Source organism: Vidua chalybeata, chromosome 6 (genome assembly GCF_026979565.1).
Source record: "Vidua chalybeata isolate OUT-0048 chromosome 6, bVidCha1 merged haplotype, whole genome shotgun sequence".
In the NCBI taxonomy this organism is placed as follows: Eukaryota; Metazoa; Chordata; class Aves; order Passeriformes; family Viduidae; genus Vidua; species Vidua chalybeata.
In genome coordinates this window covers 23,358,951-23,376,163 of record NC_071535.1, presented here as the reverse complement: position 1 = coordinate 23,376,163, position 17,213 = coordinate 23,358,951, and the positions used below count along the sequence as shown (strand labels likewise).

Sequence of the window (17,213 nt, the reverse complement as noted above, 5' to 3'; positions counted from 1 at the left end):
TAAAAATAAACCTGAGCAGAATAATCATGTGGTGAGGGGCCTCTGTCCTCCACTTCCCCTCGTGTCCCCAAAGAAAAAGACAGGCATGCCGGAGCTTCTGGCTTCAATGTGCTGCCCTGGTAACAAACATGGCTTTTTTAACCTCTCCTTGTAACTCCATGCCACTGAAAAACACTATCAGAAATGAACATTTAATGATCGTGGAAGTAAACCAAACAGCAGCCTGGAAGTGCATCAGCTTGATAATGATGACCTACTGCCCAACATGTAGAGCTGTTTGACCCAAGCTGAGACCGCTCTCCTTGCTTGCTGCTCCTCCTTAGATACCCAGCATGTTTTCTTGCAGCAGCCACACAAACCACCCTGCTCTGAAATGTAGGAGCAAAGACCGGCAGCCAGTAGCAACAGGCAGCAGAACTGCAGAAGCTGCTTCAGTTTCTTGAAGTTTCAACTATTAGCAAGAGTTAGGAGTCCCTACAAGACAGCAATTTTTCCCCAGGATCCTGGGCATGGTCTCCTCCCTTGCCATCAACATGGGAAATGGCACCAATGCAGTGACTAGATCAGAGGTGCCCACTCCTGCAGAAGTGCCAGAGGAGAACTTGGAGTCTCAAAACAATGGTATAACAACACATTATTTGGAAAACATTCCCTTTTGATTTATAGTTTTTCAGATACTATTTAATAATAACAACTTTAAATCTGGAGGGTGAAGAATTAGGGAGATTCTACACTGAGATTAGCTCAGTCAGTTAAAGCATGGTGCTAATAATGCCACAGGTTCAATCCCTGTGTGGGCTATTCACTTAAAGAATTGGACTCAATGATCCATGTGGGTCCACTTCAACTAAGAGTATTTTGTGGTTCTGTGACCTCTCACATGATGTCTAACACAGGATTTTTAGCTCTTCACAGTGTGCAACTATGACAGCAGTGCCCTGTGTGCGAGGACAGGCTGGAAGGCCAAGGTCCACACACAGCTCTGAGGAAAGGCATTCGACCTTTGCCATGCAGCCCAGGCAGATCAACAGCTCTGCAGTAAGCAGGACCGTGCACAAAGCAAACTGGAGAAGGACCTCTTGGGGGTGGGTCTGGGATCCACAAGGAGAGACTGAATGTTCCTCCTATTTTAAGTCACCACTGACACTTCCTTCCTAGGAACAGGAAAGGGAAATGCAACCCTCATACAGTGCAAAACAAAGCCCTTCCTCGATGTGGCTCCCATGGGTTATCAAACCACTAAAAGACAACTGAACTGTGCTCAGCTGCAGATCCTGGTGTCTGAAGTTCAAACAGAACAGGGACTGTCCTAATGCACCAGCTGTGTGAAAGAAACGAGAGGCACTGCTGACTCCCTTTGCAACGTCACAAAGTGTCAAGGGTTGAGTTTGCAGACAGCATGTTTTATAGCAGCACTAGATCCCTGTTCCAATGGGCATCCACTTTCCTTGCAACTGAAACATCCTGCCCCTAAAACCATCATGACCAGCAGTCACAGGAGTTCCCAGCAATAGGTATCACCTCCCACTGGGGTAGAAGAGGGTGCCTAGATTTGTGCCTAGATGGTAAAAACTTCTAGGGCTCAAGCCCTATAAAGAGAAGTCAGGAAAAGGTGTGCAGCAGCCCAGGAGAAGCCAAGCAAGATACTGAAAGAAGCTGTCAGCAGCCTACGGGTTATCGATGTCCTCACGCAGCACGAGCAGGTTGTAGTAGACCTGGCCTTGGAAGTAGCAGCTGTGGAGGTATTCAGTGAGGGACTTCCTCCAGTTCACATACATCATGTTGCAGATAAACTGGTCGAAACTTTTTAGCTGGAACAAGGGCAAAGAGATGGATGGGGAGAGATAAGTGAGAACAAGTATTTTTTCAAAATGAAATAAAAACTAGCAGTTTGTACTAGTGATCCAGGACATGGGCAGACTTGAATCCTTTGTGACCAGGATCCATGGGTAGCTTTCTCTTCCTCTCCCAAGACACGTGAGCCTCTGGTCTTACCGTGGAGTTCACAATAATCAGAGTCACAGCAACGACAGTCAATGTTTTGAATCCGGAGAAGTCCTTCTTCCCTAGGACCTCATAGTACTGGCTGGGGATGACGCCGACCTGGTAAATAACCAGCTGCTCTGGAGAAGAAAGGCAAGCAGGGGAAGGAATTGATGGACTGCGGTGACAAGGCAAAGTGGGGGGACCACAGGGAGCAGACGTGGAGTGCAGCACCCCATCCCACTACCCAGGCTCACCCAGTAAGGAGACACCGAGCAGCGTCAAGAACATGAGGGCGCTCGGGGAGGGCCATCCAGGAAAGAGCACGGCCAGGAGCCGCAGGAATCGCCGCAGGAACAGCCCGTCCAGCCGGGAACCAGCCCTGCAACGGAGGGAGACGCGGGGGTGGCAGTGAGCTCGGGGGTCACACCCCACCTCCCCTCCACCACGCCCCGGCCCAGCCCGCTCCGTCCTCACCGCCCGACGGCCCCGGCGCCCTTCACGCTGCCGCTGCCCCTCGCCATCGGCGCCCTCCGGCCCGGCCCGGCCCGGCCCGGCCAGACCCGCCCCCACGGGCGTAATGTAAATATTAATTTACATGAATATTCATCACCTCTCCTCGCCCGGCATCAGCCCCGCCCGGGGGCGACCGCCGCTGCCGCCGCTTCCGCGTGCGGCGTCACCGCAGAGCTCCCGCCCCCAGCACCGCCTCTCCCGCGCGCCCGAGCGGGAGCGCCCCCTGGCGACACGCCGCGCTGACCGCGGGCACAACGCCCCCTGGCGGCGCCGTGCGGGTGTGCGCGGTCAGCGCCCGCCCCGCCCGCGCGGTCCCCACACAGCGGAGCCGGGCGGGCGATCCCGGCGGGCGGTCCCGGCGCGGTGGGTGTGCTCGCGTCCCTCACCTCCTCCTCCCCGCCTGCTCACAGAGACGGACCGTGGTGCCGGGCAGGGTCCAGGGCCGAGCCACAGGCCGCAGGGCCGGAGAACCCGGGCACTGACGCCTCTCTTGAGGAAGGAGCTGGACAGGCACGAATTGATCCCTCTGAGGATCCCAGAGGCTGAGGGACAGTCGCCGTGGGCAGCAGGTATTGCCCGCCTGTTACAGGGGAGACAAGAAAGAAGTACCAGTACTAATTCTTCACATTCGTCTTATTTTGGGGTGGGCAGTGAAGTTTCGAGTTGCTTCCGAAGGACTCGCAGCTCGCAGTGGCCACTGCAGGGGATTTCTCAAGCCGGGACATTGGGATTAGGCCATTCACCAGCGTGATGGTGAATGGCAGGGTGTGCTCCCACCCTGCTGCAGGAACGGCAGCGAAGCAGTGCGAAACCCCCGGCAGAGGGAGGGACTTCAAGAAAGCAGCAATGAGCTGTCAGTGAAGGGACCCTCTGTGGCTTCTCACTGACCCCAGTTTTAATACAGAGACCAGCTAATTTTTTTTTTCAGGTTTGGGTTGGAACCTCGTTTCATAACCCAAAATTCTGAGTTATGAAATATTTCAGAACAAGTAAATTTCTGGACAAGCCTGGTGATTAGAGATGAGAGATCCTATGAGCTGTCATGCCTTCCTTACTCATGTGTCTCTCACCTACCATCCAGTTGATGCCATTTCTTCTGCAGAGCCTTTGGGCTTCTGCACGTACCCGGTGGATCCCTCTTCCCATATGCCTAGTAGCTCTGTTCTTCTGCCAGTTTTCTGCTTCCCAGCCGTCCTCCTCTTCCTTCATCCTCATCTCCTTCATCTTTGCTCTGCTGCTATCTGCTCAGTGGTCCAGATAATTCATACTTCACACTTCACAAAGTCAGTGTGTATGCTCTCAGGGATGAAAGAAGACACATCAGTGTGTTTCCTCAGCAAATGGCCTTGTCTCTAAGCAGTGCCCCTTTCTCCTTGCCCTCATCTCCCTTCTCTCATCTCTTTTGGAATTCACAATGCTATCAGTCATACCTAAAGGTTAAGCTCCAGAGGGCAGAGATCAGCCCTGTGAAAACCTGACCTCAGTGATGACTAACTTTTATGTTAAAAGAATCATGGGATGTTTTTTTTTTCTTTCTTTTTTTTTTTTTTTTTTTCTCAGCTGTTGCATCAGACCTGGATGACGGTTGCTCTTAGGCAGTCACATCCTCTCATGGGGCAGTACTGCAGCTGTGGCAATTGTGTGGGTCACCTTATCAGTGGTTACCAGGACTGAACTGACTCCTTTGCTCTGTTGTCCATTTTATGATGAGGGGATATTCCTTCCCTTCCCTCCTGGACTGATGAAATGGCTTTCCAGCACCAGGAGAGTCAGAGGATCTAACACAGAGATGAGATGGCCACAACTGTCTGTCCCAAGCCCTCCTACTTCTTTCTCCCTGCCCTTTGTTCTGTCACTGGCACCCCACGACCTCCACCTGATAAAGCACACACTGTGAGCTCCCTTTGGCATATCAGCTTCACGATTTTTCCTGGGAACCCTCCTAAGGCAGCCAAGATCAAGAACAAAAGAGAAGTGCTTTCTCAGTGCCTCTCCATCCCCCCTCTGAGGCTGTGCCCTAGACACTCAGCTGCTGTCAGCACAGAAACATTTACATCTTTTACAGCACTCCAGCTCTACTTCTCACGTTTCTCCCCCAGCAAACACCATGGCCATTTCAGTGTGTGCCTGGGGGCAGGGCTTGGGAAAGGACTGGGGAATCACAACTCGAGCAGAGTTTTATGGGTCTGTTTGCACTGAAGGGCCATATCTCAGCTCCCTGACTAGCTACAGACCCAAGAGAAATCTCCTCTGCATTGCTAACCTGTCACCGAAGTGTATGCCATGAATCTAGGGAAGGGAGAGCTGGGCCTGACTTGCTAGGTCCTGGGCTCCTTGAGGCAGTGCAAGTTAATTCCTTGTGGTGTTTAACCGCAGCCCCATCTGCTCCTGCTTGCTAGGTGTGAAACATCCCATCCCCCATCCTCCCCTGCCTGTTCCATGCATTTTTGCCCTGCCCTGGACCAGTGAAGGAAGCCAGATCCTCCTGCATCCCTGGCCTCCCAGCCCCTGGCTCACATCGTTCTCCACTGCCCCTCTATGTTTCCATTTCCCTGTGGTCCCTCTCTGCCTGCTGCCCTGTAGCTGGGATGCAGGGAGAAGCCTGACAAACCCATCTTTCACTGCCTTTGTGTGGTAAGTGGTCCTGGGTGTCCTCTGAAGCAAGCAGCAGCTTCTGTCATCACAGAAAGAAACACAAAACTGCAGCCTTGAATCTGTAGTTTGCTTTCCCTCCTTCCCAGGTCTTTCTTAATGCTGCTGGCTTTGTGTGATGTTGTGTAATGAAGCACTGCCAGAAGATTATCCCCTTCCTGGGCTTTCCAAAACTGAACCCACCATTTCCTGCCCATGTTTCCAATTTCTAGTCTCCTCATAGATACCTGTCCTCACCAGAGCTTGCAGCTTCTTCAGTGTGGGATCACCTACAAGCTTTAGCCCTCTGTCAGATCATTAGTAAGGAAGGGTTAAGGAAAACTCCCATCCTGAGTTACAGCACTGTCTGTACTAGGGTGTGAACTAAACCAGCTAATTTTTAGCTGGATCAGCAAGCTGAAGTGACTGACAGAGTCCCTCACACTCCTGTGCCGCCCCAAAGCAGAGGGTGGGAATGGGAAACCGAGGGGGAGCAAACAGCATAGGCCAGGCTCAGCACAGCTTAAACCTCCATGGAGCCGCATGACGGGCTCCTGCTGTGATATCTTAATGATTCTGCCTTTGCCTTCTCCACACTCTGTGTCTTAATTAGCCTTTCCCCCTCCTGTGGGCCAAACTGCTCTGCTTTATTTTCCATTTTCCTTCCTTGTGCTTTGCCTCTAACAGTGTCTTTCTACTGTACACTTCAAAGGCTTTGCTTGCTGCATCTCCCCCATGCTGGCATTGGCTGGTAACACCCCCAAAACAGGCCAGGTCTGACATGAACTCATAGTCATTGAAACGGTTTTGGGCCCTTTGGATCTGGGTAAGAAGCAGGCATGGGGAGGATATGTCAAGGATTTTCAGCATTTCACCTATAAGAAGAATTATTAGTAACACAGGAAAAAAAAAAAAAGGGGGGGGAAAGGGTCCCCTCCTCCACCCATCCTCCCCAGAGGAGAGCCCGCTGAGGGCAGAGTGCTTTTATGTGCAAGTGGGAGGGAAGGAGAGTGTTAGGGCTTCAGAGGGAAATGCTTTGATCTTGACTTTGAATCTCCTTCAGTTCCCAGCTCTCCCCCACTCTCCCACCTATGGCCAGGACCACAGGATGTGGCCAAGATTACTAGTCCTTGCTCAGTGCTATGGTACTTCACTTGCTGTTTCACATTTAATTTCCTCCTGTGCACCTAGGAACCTCACAGAGGCCTTGTGGAGCAAGAGCACAGTGCCAACATCAAGTTCAAACTTTCCTCCCCATCTCACAGAATGGGAAGAGAAAGGGAGCCCAGCTGGACAGAAGCCAGAAGGGAAAAGAGCCCCAAGATGAGCAGAGGTGAATTAGAGATGGGACCTACTCTCAAGGCTCTGGTACCCCAGGGCGGGGGGCAGGCAGACCTGTCTCTCCTGTGCATCCTGGTGTACTAAGACTGGTCAGTGCTGAACATGACCCAGAAGATGAACTGGGAAGCAGTAACCATTAGGAGATGGACAAGGAGTGGCTCTCAGAAGACAGCACTGATGTCCCCATGTCCCACAAAGAGTTACTTTAAGTTGGAGAGAGGAGAACAGCAATGAGAGCCCTTGGATGTCACTGCACGATGGGAAAGAGGTGGCACTGACAAGTGTTGGACAATGGCGAATGACCCTGAGTTCTGATTCACTTCAAATGAAGAGGACTATAGGGTGTGAGAGAGACTTAGGGCCCTCCAGTCTCTTGTCCAAGGTGGGATCTAAACAAGCAAGTTCCCCACTTCCCCTGGGAGATGAAACTCCTGACTGGGCCTTGCCCTTAAGCTGTCTTCAAGTTCAGGCCAAATACTTCTGCCCTGTCTTCAAGTTCAGGCCAAATACTTCTGCCGTCCGTGTTGCCCCTTTTTTTCTCAGCTGAAGTTACTCCTGTTAACTGCTCTCCCTTGCTGAGGTTGATGCACCTGAATATCCTTGCCTGCCAGTTCTTACTTCAGCACCACTAAATAGACTTTTTCCTTACATCATCTCCTATCTATGAATCAGTCACTCCAGCTCTGCTACTCCTGGCTGAAAACTTGCTATAGTTTGTTACTTTCCCTTTCAGTATGATGTAAGCAGACCTGTGTGCCAGTGTCCAGCACTGACCTGACCATGCACAGACCGGAAGGTGCCTCACAGGACTCTGCAGAGGCCAACCACAGACTGGAGGGTGCCTCACAGGATTCTGCAGAGCCCAACTATTGCTCTCTCTGAGCATCACTTTAAGGGCTTCAGCACAGACATGAGGCAGTGGGTTCAAAAGCAGTTTCAGGTCTGGGAATGAGAAGTACCAGATAACGTGAATGCCAAAATACGACTTCTGTTATTCACAGTAAACAAGTTACTACAAAAATTGCAGTGGACTTCATGTTTTCCAGGTCCCTCTTGGGCAATATTGCACTAGAACCCCTTGAACTTCCTTCTCCCTAAGACTGGTAGGCATATTGCAGCTGCAGCAACCCGATTTCTGTTGCCAGTTCAGGCTGCAAGCTCTGCTCATTGCTCTTTCCTTGTGGAGCGATTCCAGGCACAGGAGAGAAAGCCGCCAAGACAGTAGACACTTAGAACCCTCCTAGAAGCTCCCATACTCTCATTTCCATCAGCCCCTCTACACAGTCCCAGCTCCCCTGACTTCCCAGAGAGATTCAAATTCTGCAGTGCTCTGGAGTGAGAAAGGTGGGAAAACCAGAAGCCAGGGCACCAGCAATGACTGTAAGAGGATGGATGTGTCAATTTAGCCCATGTATAGATCATAAATAGGTCATAAAGTAGTGTGGGTCAACCTTTTGCAGCTCCAGAAGTGGTTTTGGCAACTGGTCCACAGTCTGACCTGCCCCAAATGGCATTTGGCTGCCCAAGTGTTTCAGTTATGTCCCATCCTCTCTGAATAGTCTCATCTGGTCCACCCAGCCCTGCAGTAGGTAGGGTGCTCTGACTCCCTCCACTCCTGGAGGTCTCCTAGGTGGGACTGGGGAACTTCCCTGATGGGGTGGATAGCTGAGCATTTAAATGTTGTCCCCATGTGTGACACTGTCAAGATTGTCACATTCCAGTGACAGAACCAGGTCAAGCCCTGTCTTATTATACAAGAACTCAGCACCAACTCCTTGAGACATCCTTCCTCATGAGGTTCAAGCCAACAATAATTTTATCTGCTGAACAAAGAGGTTGCTCTTGACCTGGGAGAAGACTCTGTGCCCAAACTTGGAGCAGTAAAACCTGCCTTACAGCACATCTGGTAACACGGTGCCTGGAGACTCCCCATAGCTGGACATCACCTTTTCTCTGAGCCTTGTCTGGGAAAGAATGGGCTGCAAGCAGGCAGTTTAAAACCCAACAGACAGAAAAACTTCTGGCAGCCATGGCTAAACTGCAAAGGTCTCCCTGGTTGTAATGATGAAGCATCCTGCAGCAAAGCAGGAAGCATTCTGGTCCCCCACTGAACTCCTCCAAGGAACAGAAAAATGCTAACTACTTGTTTATAAGCTGGAAGCGGGTGTGTGCAGTCATCTGCATAACAGAACTGCCCAAGCTGTCTCTTTGTGTGTTTTCCAGCTCCTATGTTAATCACTGACCCTGCTGACTCCGGCATTTACCAGTGTCTCACTGCCCTGTGAGCACTGCTTTGCATTTGCAACCGAAGAAGTTAAAAGGATGAAGGATGAGAAGGGAAGCTCAGCAGCTGTGGATATGAACACCAACCTGCCAGAGGGGAAAAGAGCCAGGACTGGACAGGTTGATAGAGAGAGTGGAGCTGGCTTTGAAAGACTGTCTGAAGGGGATAAAGCTCACCAGGGAATGGTTGAGGTCTCTTTTCCTTGCACTGTAGCTTCCCTGGGTCCAGTGTGAGAGACTACTTTGAGTCCTGAAGGCCAGAGTTCAGTGTCACCTGGGGTGATGACTCCTAACTGAGGCTGGGAGGACTCTCAAGCAGCCAGTCCACAGCTTCCAGGGAGCCCTTTCCTCCTGTCAAACCCTCCCTGCATTCCTGGGATCAAATGTGAGACAAAAGAAGTGGGAAGAAATGCTCTGGGATATGTATTTGTGGGCAGTGAAGGTATGTCTTGAATTGTGCAGCAATGCTTTCTCCTGGACTACGGTGTCAGTGAAGGCAGCAGGAGAGGGAGCTGGGCACATTTACCCATTGAAATATCTGTGTTTAGTTGCTTCCTGAATTGCACAGGAATCCTCTACATGATGTTTCCATGAGCCCTCCTGCCCTCTCATTGCCAAATGCTGCAGCAGAAATGAGTGCCACAGTGAGGTTCCCCAAGAGCAGAGGCATGTGGGGCAGGAACCCCTTTCTCTCTCTGGCATCAGGAGTTACTTTGTGCCCCTCACTGGATTTGGGCAATTGTGGCAGGTTTCAGGATGGTCCTCCCCAGAGATAGACTGGGGAGAGGGAGAGGAAACTAGATACTGCCTGCAACCAGAGCTACACACACACATGAAGCATTGACACAGTTAGCAAAGATCCCAACTCTTCCCTCTTGACCAAACTATGACCCCGTCATTAAAATGCACCCAGGCCTCACACCCAGGACCAGATGGGCTCCTTGGGTTCCTGTTTTGGGGTGGTGTAGGTTGGGATGACACAGGTTCTGGAGGAAGCTCTAGAGTTCTGGACACATATATGTGGAGAGGTCATAGGGTGGAGGTGGTGTTGACAACTTAGCAATGCTGGATCGATGCTGGAACGAGGTGCCTGATGTGCTGGCTGTTTGCACAGCCTCACGTGATGCCCAAGAAACAGGATGAAGCCATTGTGAGAGCAGGAGTTAAGGAGGGGGACCTCAGACCTGAGATTAGGCTGAGGAGGCAGCAAGGCAGAGATAATGGGGAGAAAGACAGCTCCACTGAGGGACAAGGTATCAGCAGACAGATGTAAGGCTGTCCAGAGCTGAGGACAGGTAAAAGGGTTCTGTAATTTGGGTAATTTGGGTGCCTCCCACAGACAAAGGAGAAGGTTTTGACAGGCAGCTTTGTCTGCCTTAGGAGTCCAGAGGTCCCACCAGCCTGGCCTTGCTGGTGAAAGGGCACCACTTGGGAGAGGAAAGGGCATCTCCTAGCTAGGACAGAAGGACCGTGGCCTTGTCAGGAGCAAGCCGGGAGAAGGGAGCAGACACACATACAGGCTGTGCTAACCCTTGGGCTGCAGTGACACTCACCTGGGACATGCCTGCTCCCAGTGGGCCACGATGCTTGCCCCACGCAGGCGCCCAGCTCCCACCCCGTGGCCCCAGTGGGCTCCAAGCCCGGGCGGGATGTGGGGCAGGAGGATGCTTTGGGGCGCAGGGTGCCTGGGCGCTCCGGGGCGCAGCGGGGCAGAGCGGCCCGAGGCGGCGGGCCCTTTAAGTGAGGCGGCGGCGGCACAATGGCCATTATCACTTTAGCTTTGGAAGTGACCCCCGGCCCGCTCTGCTTTCATCTGGGCCGGGGCCGCGGGGATGGCCCGCTTCCTGCCGGGGGAGGGGAGGGCGGGGGCCGGCGGGGAGGGGAGGGGCGGCCCGGCCCGGGTCGGCCCGGCCCGGCGCCGCACGCGGCCGGCCGCTCCCGGGGGTCACTGCGGGGCTGGCACCGGGGCGGCCGCGGCTCCGCGCCGCTTCCTGCCGCCGCCCTTAAAGGTGCGGGGCGGCCCAGGGTGCGGGCTGGGCGTGACTTGACCCGCGGAGTCAGGTGAGTGCGGAGCCGTGCTGGGCGCCGTCGGGGCCGCGGCTCTTCGGCTCCTCGCCATCCCCTCCAAAGCCGCGGGCTGTCTCGCTCTGGCGGCACCGTCCCGGGGCGGGAGGGCGTCCCATCTCGTTCTGCCCTCGGTCTCCGCTCGGCAGCTACCCGGGCACCGGCGGCCTCTCCCCCGGCCCGGGGCTGTGTGTCCCTTTGTCTCCTGGCGAGGGGAGCGGCTGCCTGCGCTCCCACCCGGGGTGCGGAGCCATCCCCGTCGTGGGGCAGCCGCACAGAGCCACCTCCGCCGCCTTCGGGAGAGGCGTGAGCAGCCGCGGGTGCCTGGGGCTGGGGGTGTCTGTCAGGCGCCGCCCGCACCCAAGCGCTCAGTGCCCCCGCCCGAGGGGCGGACGAAGCCGGGCTTGGCTGCAGCGCTTCGGCCTAGGTTAAGGTGGGTCTGGGGCTTTTCCCTCTCCCGGTGAGCGACGCCCCATTTGTTAGCTTCGGTGGATGTGGCGATGTTGGCAGATGGAGCAGGCATCCTGCTGCCTTTGATGCTTGCCCCTGGAGCTCCTCCGGTGATATTTGTAGCCTAGACAGCTGCTGGAAGCTACCACTTCTGTGCTCCTGCTGTACGGTCCCGGTGGTTCAAACATCCTGCTCTCAAATGGGAGCCTGTACCACTGGGGTGGCGTGAGCCCGCAGCTGGGGCTGGGAAGTGAGCCACTTTACCCAGGTGGGCTGGGGTGCATGAATACCCCGCTCCTCTGGGGTACACGGGGTCTTTGGCAGTTGGGGATGAAATCTCTTGGATTCCTGCTGGTGGGAGCATTTTTGGGACTGGCTGGGGGAACTTGCACTACTGGATGCCACCAGCCCATCAGTTTAGGTGAGGGAACGTGACCTGCAGCTGTTTCCTTATCTGTTACAATGCAAAAGTGGCCAGGTTAAGTAAAACCTTTATCAGCAGCAAAAAGTTCCCTTGGTTACCTCTTGGTGCTGAGGTGGTTTAGTGAACACTTGTCTGTCGTGTTCAGCATGCTTCCCTGGGGCTGTACAGGGAGAAGTGTTCCCTTTGCATCAGGTCCTCTGTGCTGGGAGCTGCTGGGTTTCATATGGCCATGAACCAAGCCCCCCAGCTTGTTTGACTTCTAGTTCTGATTTAGCCAAGCCTCTCTCCACCTGCCCCAGGAGCTCCCTGCTGCTGATTCAGCTGTGGGGTTTGCCTTAGGATTGCTCTGGGAAGCAGGAGCTGACAGTGACATTGAGGCTGTGGATTTATTGCTGAAGAAAAGGATTAATGGCCATTAAGCTGTGCCTCCAGCTCTCCCTCTCTATCTCCCTCAGTCTATAAGGGGATGGGAAATGCCTGCTAGGACAGAAATACCAAGGTTGTTGCTGGTGCTCTCTAGTCTATGTCAGCTATGTCCTCACCCCCTTCTGGGTGAAAAAAGTCTGTCTTGCCTTTCTTGGCTCTTCTGGTGGGACAGTGCTTGGAGACCTTGGCTGCTGCATGGGGAGGTGGCTAGCTCCTAAAGCATTTGACAGACCACAGAGAGGGAGGACTTGGGCTCAGTCAGCCCTATAGCTGTCCTGAGTTGTGCCTTTGTTTCAGCTCCTCAAGCATATGTCACTCAATATAGGCTTAGTCAAAATTTCTATAAACTACTGTAAATTTCTACAGACTTCTAGGAAAATAACAATGCAGATCTGACCTGAAGTGACAATTCCATGCCTTCTCAGACCAGGATTTTAGGACAGGTTTTTCTTCCCTGCTTCACAGCTGTGTGCATTTGCTGTGTTTGTCTCTAGTAACTGATGCCCTACAGCTGTGGAAGCAGCTGTAAGAATGTTCTGGCCTCTGACATGCAGGAGATTGTGGAGAAGTTTGGAGCAGGGGAAGGGATGCAATTGCTGACCACCTGTGATCTGATTAAAGGCAAGGGGCAGCAGCAGCACGGAGGCTCCTTGTGATGAAGAACTTGTATGTGTCAATGTGATTCTGTGGCACCTCATGTGGTTTGTTCGTGGCCAGGGTCCGTAGATGTTACAGCACTAATAACCAAATCTGCAGCAGAGCTGAAAATTGGGAGAGTTCTGGCTGGACATCTGCTTTACTATAGAGCTGCTGCTTTTCCTGCTTCTCCTGTTCCTCTGTGTACCCACAGAGCTGTGAGTGCATAGTAATACCTGTGAAGTGTTGAGAGAAGATGAACTCTGGCTGGCCTGTGAACTGAGCAGGCTGCAAAGTGATGCTGTACATATCAGGCATGATATAAGAATGCAGCTTAGGAGAAAATGGAGATTTGGCTTCTTGAGTGAGGTGTTATGGTCGCTGGGAGAAAAATGGCCCAAAACGGGGAGAGTAGGCTGGCTGGGCAGAGGCCTGAGCTGTCTGACTGTGAAAGGATGCTGAAGAGGGCTGCACTGATTGAAGCTGGAGCTAAGAGCCATGCAGCCATCATGAAAGCCCCTGGAGTGGTGGGGACAGAACCACGTAGGAATCCAAAGGCTGAACACAGCTTTTGGATCCCTATGTGGAATCCAGTAGAAATAAAAAGCTTTGACCCTTTGTATTTCATGAGTGGGAACTGGCACGCAGAGGGAGGTAGGACAGGACTGGGACTGGCTCAGGCAGGGAGGAGTGCTCCATAAAGACTCTGAAATACCCACTCAGTGCTTACACTCTGTACTTTTGGGTTGCCTCCTGCCTGGTAGCTTGTCTAGAAGCCCTCCTTTTGTACCTTCTCCTTAACTGGTGGTGTGTGTTAGCTGAGCAGCAAGTGACATCTAGTGTCGGCTCAGGTAGCAGTAGCCGTGGCTTGGGCTGGCTCTGTCACTTCATCCGAAGTTCTCTGACAATTTTTGGTGCACGCAGTGGGTGCAGCTGCAACGCCCTGCTCTGTGGGAGAAGGCAAGCTCCTTGCCTCTTCTTCTGTTGAGCTTGAGCAGCTTGATCCAGGTGCTTCCATAGCCCCATACACAGTGCTTCTGTCAGAAGTTCTTTCCTGCAGAGATGACAAACGTTTTCCCTTTGAGGGAAACTCTTCTCTCTGGGTACTGGTAGGGGAGTAGTAAAATGGAAATGATGGAACTACTAGAGGGAGAGATGGGTGTAGGGTTGATGCCAGGCCAAAACCAGGTATGCAGTAGTAGGAGGTGACCTGGCGTCTGACCCCATGGATGGAGTCACTCCTTAGTTTTGCGTAGGCAAGTGGAGGCTGTGTGCCATATGTGCTGCCCACAGGAGGTCACTGGTGAGCAAACTGAGCCCATGTTCCACTCCCAGGTCTGCCTGGTGAGGATCGGGGCTTCCTCCTTTGGAATGTGCATGGTGGCCTTTCCTCTACGTTTTCTCCCCATCCTGTCCTTTGGGCAGGAGATGGACTTGGAGGCCAGGTCACTGCCAGTCTGGAGTGTGCACTATCTTCATGTCCCATGACTTCTTTATTTTTGCCATCCTTCAGGATGATCCAGAGGCACCAGCTGGTGCAGTCTGTGCTGCAGGAGCTCCAGGAAGCCACTGAATGCTTTGGTCTGGAGGGTCTCACCAGTGCTGCGCTGGAGGCAGAGAGGACCTTGTCATCTTTCTCCCTACCTGGCTATTGTGGAAGTCAGTTCCAAGAGGAGCTGGAGGTTGACCGGGTAGCAAGGAGCCTCTATCCTGAGGATGCCCCAAGTAACATGCTGCCTCTCGTTTGCAAGGGTGAGGGAAACCGCCTCTTTGAGGCTGCTAGTGTGCTGCTCTGGGGCAACCCCAGCCTCAGCCTGGAGCTGCAGGTGCGTACTGTGGTGGAGATGCTGCTGCACAAACAATACTACTTGAATGGCATGATTGATTCCAAAGTGATGCTGCAGGCTGCCCGCTACTCCCTCTGCACTGAGGAGACCCCAGAGATGACCAGTCTCCCCATGGCTATCCTGGAAGCCATCTTTGATGCTGATATCAAAGCTACCTGTTTTCCTGGCACCTTTGCCAACATGTGGCATGTTTATGCTCTTGCCTCAGTACTGCAGTGTAACATCTACTCCATCTATCCCATGAGCAACTTGAAGATCCGACCCTATTTCAACCGGCTCATCCGGCCCAGGAAGTGTGGCCCACGAACCTCCACGCTGCACATCATGTGGTCGGGACAGCAGCTCTCCCGGCAGGTCTTCAAAGCACAGTACTTTGTGGCCGTGGTTGGCCTGGAAGAGCTGGAACCCACAATACCTTCACCAGAGCCTCCTGTCCAGCCCATGAAGACCCTTGAGCTGCTGAACAGTGACCCCCAGTTGACCTACTCCAACCTGCGTGACCGCTACAGCATCACCAAGAGCACCTTCTACCGCTGGAAGCGCCAGTCTCGTGAACACCGGCAGAAAGCAGCTGCCAGGTTTGCAGCTAAACACTTCCTCCAGTCCTGCTTTCAGGAGGGCAATATAATCCCCCTCCAGCACTTCCGACAAATGTTTCCAGAAATCTCCCGATCCACATATTATGCCTGGAAGCATGAGATGCAGAGCATGGTCAACGGGGATACCTCTGCTCTGTCTGAGGCCCACAGGTTGCAGGAACTTCACAGGGTTGTCCCAAAAAAGGCTGATGTGAATGAGCCAGCAAATCCACAGGGGAGCTTAAAATCCTCAAGTCCTTCCCCAGATCCCATCCAAGCAGGAATCTTTATGCAAGGAGCCAAATCCTACCTGGAGAAATGCATTTCCATGAACACTCTGGTGCCTTACAGATGCTTCAAACGCAGCTTCCCAGGCATCTCCAGGTCCACTTACTATAACTGGCGAAGAAAAGCAATCAAGGAGAACCCCAACTTCAAACACCCCCAGTCACCCTTGGATAATCAGAAAACTCTAGCTATAGGAAAGCCATTCCTGCAGTTGAAGCCAAGCAGTGTGCCTGTTAGGAAGAGACGGAATGGAGACAGGCCAGCATCCAGAAGTCTCCTGCAGCTCCATCCTTCTCTGTGCTGGAGAAAGCAGCTGCGAGATGCGGCCAGGAGGCAGGTCCAGCAATGGCAGCTACCGTTCTGCAAGTACCGCCTGCGCTATCCATCTCTCTCCTCCACAGCCTACTGGTTTTGGAAGGACAGTGGCCAAACCACTTGGCAGCATCGCCTGCCCTGGAGCAGCTCCAGCCTGCCATTGAACCGTGTGGCTTCCCTGGCACCTCCAAGAGCAGAGCCAGGCCTCAAACCACAGTGCCATTTGGAAGTAGCCACCAAGCACATAGATAAGCCAGTGCCTGCCATGCCATGCAGCACCACCATTTCGGGCTATGCCATGTCGGAGAGAGCCAACAGCCGGATGTTTGTGATGGATGTGATCGCCACTGCCCAATTCAAGGCACAGGCCAAGCTGTTCCTGCAGCAGCGCTTTGAGTCGAAGACCTTCCCAACCTACAAGGAGTTCAGTGCTCGCTTCCCACTCACAGCCCGTTCCACCTATTACATGTGGAAGCGTGCTCTGCATGATGGGCTAACATTGGTGGATGCCTGAGCTGGCCACAGCTCCTCTGCTGATGTGCCCTTTGGCTCTCTGGTGCAGTGCCCAGGTTGGGGCCTCACTAATTTTTGTTCTGGTTTGGTTTTGTTTTGTTCCTAGTCTCTGGCTTTATTTTTTGTGTGGTTCAATCAGGTGTGGGAGCATCCTCACAGGGCCTGTTCCCAGAGGCTGGAGGAGTGGAAGGAGAAAGGCATTGAGTATCCCAAGGGAGGGGGGCCAGGTAATTTTCCTTTCTTTGTGCTCAGAGGATGAGCAGGGGAGGTAATACTGTGCCAGTGTCATGGAATGCTGCTGGGCCTCATGAGATGAAGGATGTGAAAGTCCTGCCCCAGGCAGTTGCTTGAATGAGTAATGTGGATGTGCAGGATGAGCATGGAGGTGCTGAGCATCTCATCAGTGAGCAGAGTAGTACTGGCTCAGCTGTAGGTGAGGAGAGGTTTGGGGAGTGCTCAGCTTTATGTAAGAAGCATCTTTGGGCTTTTCCCAGCTAAGGAGAATTAAAGCTTCACTTGGGATGAGTGAAGCTCTGGCTTTTAATATCTGCCTCTGGCTGCCCTGATATTTCCTAGATGGAGCAGAGGCTGGTAGATGAGGGGACTTGTTTGTGTCCTCACTGTAATCTGTATGCTGGGAATGCTAAGCTATGAGTCAGTGTCTTTTGCAGGCTCTGGAGAAGCTGTCCCTGACCTTTCAGGTCTTGTAGCAATAACCTTTCACACAAACCTTTATTCTCTCAGCTGGCAGCTACCTTACTTTTCTAGGGTCTCTCTTCCCTGATGTCTAGGAGAATGCAGAGAGACTGCAACTTGTGTGCCCAGTGTCCCTGCATCCCCTGTGCTGTGCTGCAAGCAACATGGATACATATTTCTCACTTGTAAGAAACCAAAGCAATAAAGACTCTTCCACTCCTA

At 53.0% G+C, this 17,213-nt stretch overlaps 2 protein-coding genes across 9 annotated transcripts in view; one reads left to right on the top strand and one right to left on the bottom strand.

The window, feature by feature from the left end:
• The window catches only part of ABCD4 (ATP binding cassette subfamily D member 4), a 16,758-nt gene extending 12,805 nt beyond the window's left edge, over positions 1–3,953 (bottom strand). For 2 of the 6 annotated variants that reach the window (XM_053944388.1, XM_053944390.1), the window contains exons 1-4: positions 2,597–2,653; positions 2,241–2,365; positions 1,996–2,123; positions 1,672–1,811 (exon numbers count right to left, since the gene is read on the bottom strand). In XM_053944388.1, coding sequence (XP_053800363.1) covers positions 1,672–1,811; positions 1,996–2,123; positions 2,241–2,365; positions 2,597–2,613 — 410 coding nt within the window. In that variant the 5' untranslated portion in view covers positions 2,614–2,653. Of the gene's footprint in view, positions 1–1,671; positions 1,812–1,995; positions 2,124–2,240; positions 2,366–2,460; positions 2,541–2,581; positions 2,654–2,885; positions 3,080–3,573 lie in introns of those variants that run through there. The other 4 variants (XM_053944385.1, XM_053944389.1, XM_053944387.1 and 1 more) reach the window with 4 other exon arrangements.
• On the top strand, positions 2,980–17,213 carry VRTN (vertebrae development associated). Of its 3 annotated transcripts, XM_053944392.1 has the most exons (3): positions 2,994–3,068; positions 6,322–6,463; positions 14,268–17,213. In XM_053944392.1, exon 3 carries the CDS (start codon positions 14,269–14,271, stop codon positions 16,294–16,296), a length of 2,028 nt encoding a protein of 675 aa, XP_053800367.1. In that variant the 5' UTR covers positions 2,994–3,068; positions 6,322–6,463; position 14,268; the 3' UTR covers positions 16,297–17,213. The 3 variants fall into 3 exon arrangements, with proteins under 3 accessions (XP_053800369.1, XP_053800367.1, XP_053800368.1); XM_053944394.1 differs by lacking the exon at positions 6,322–6,463 and having other exon boundaries at positions 2,980–3,068; XM_053944393.1 differs by lacking the exons at positions 2,994–3,068; positions 6,322–6,463 and adding an exon at positions 10,714–10,815.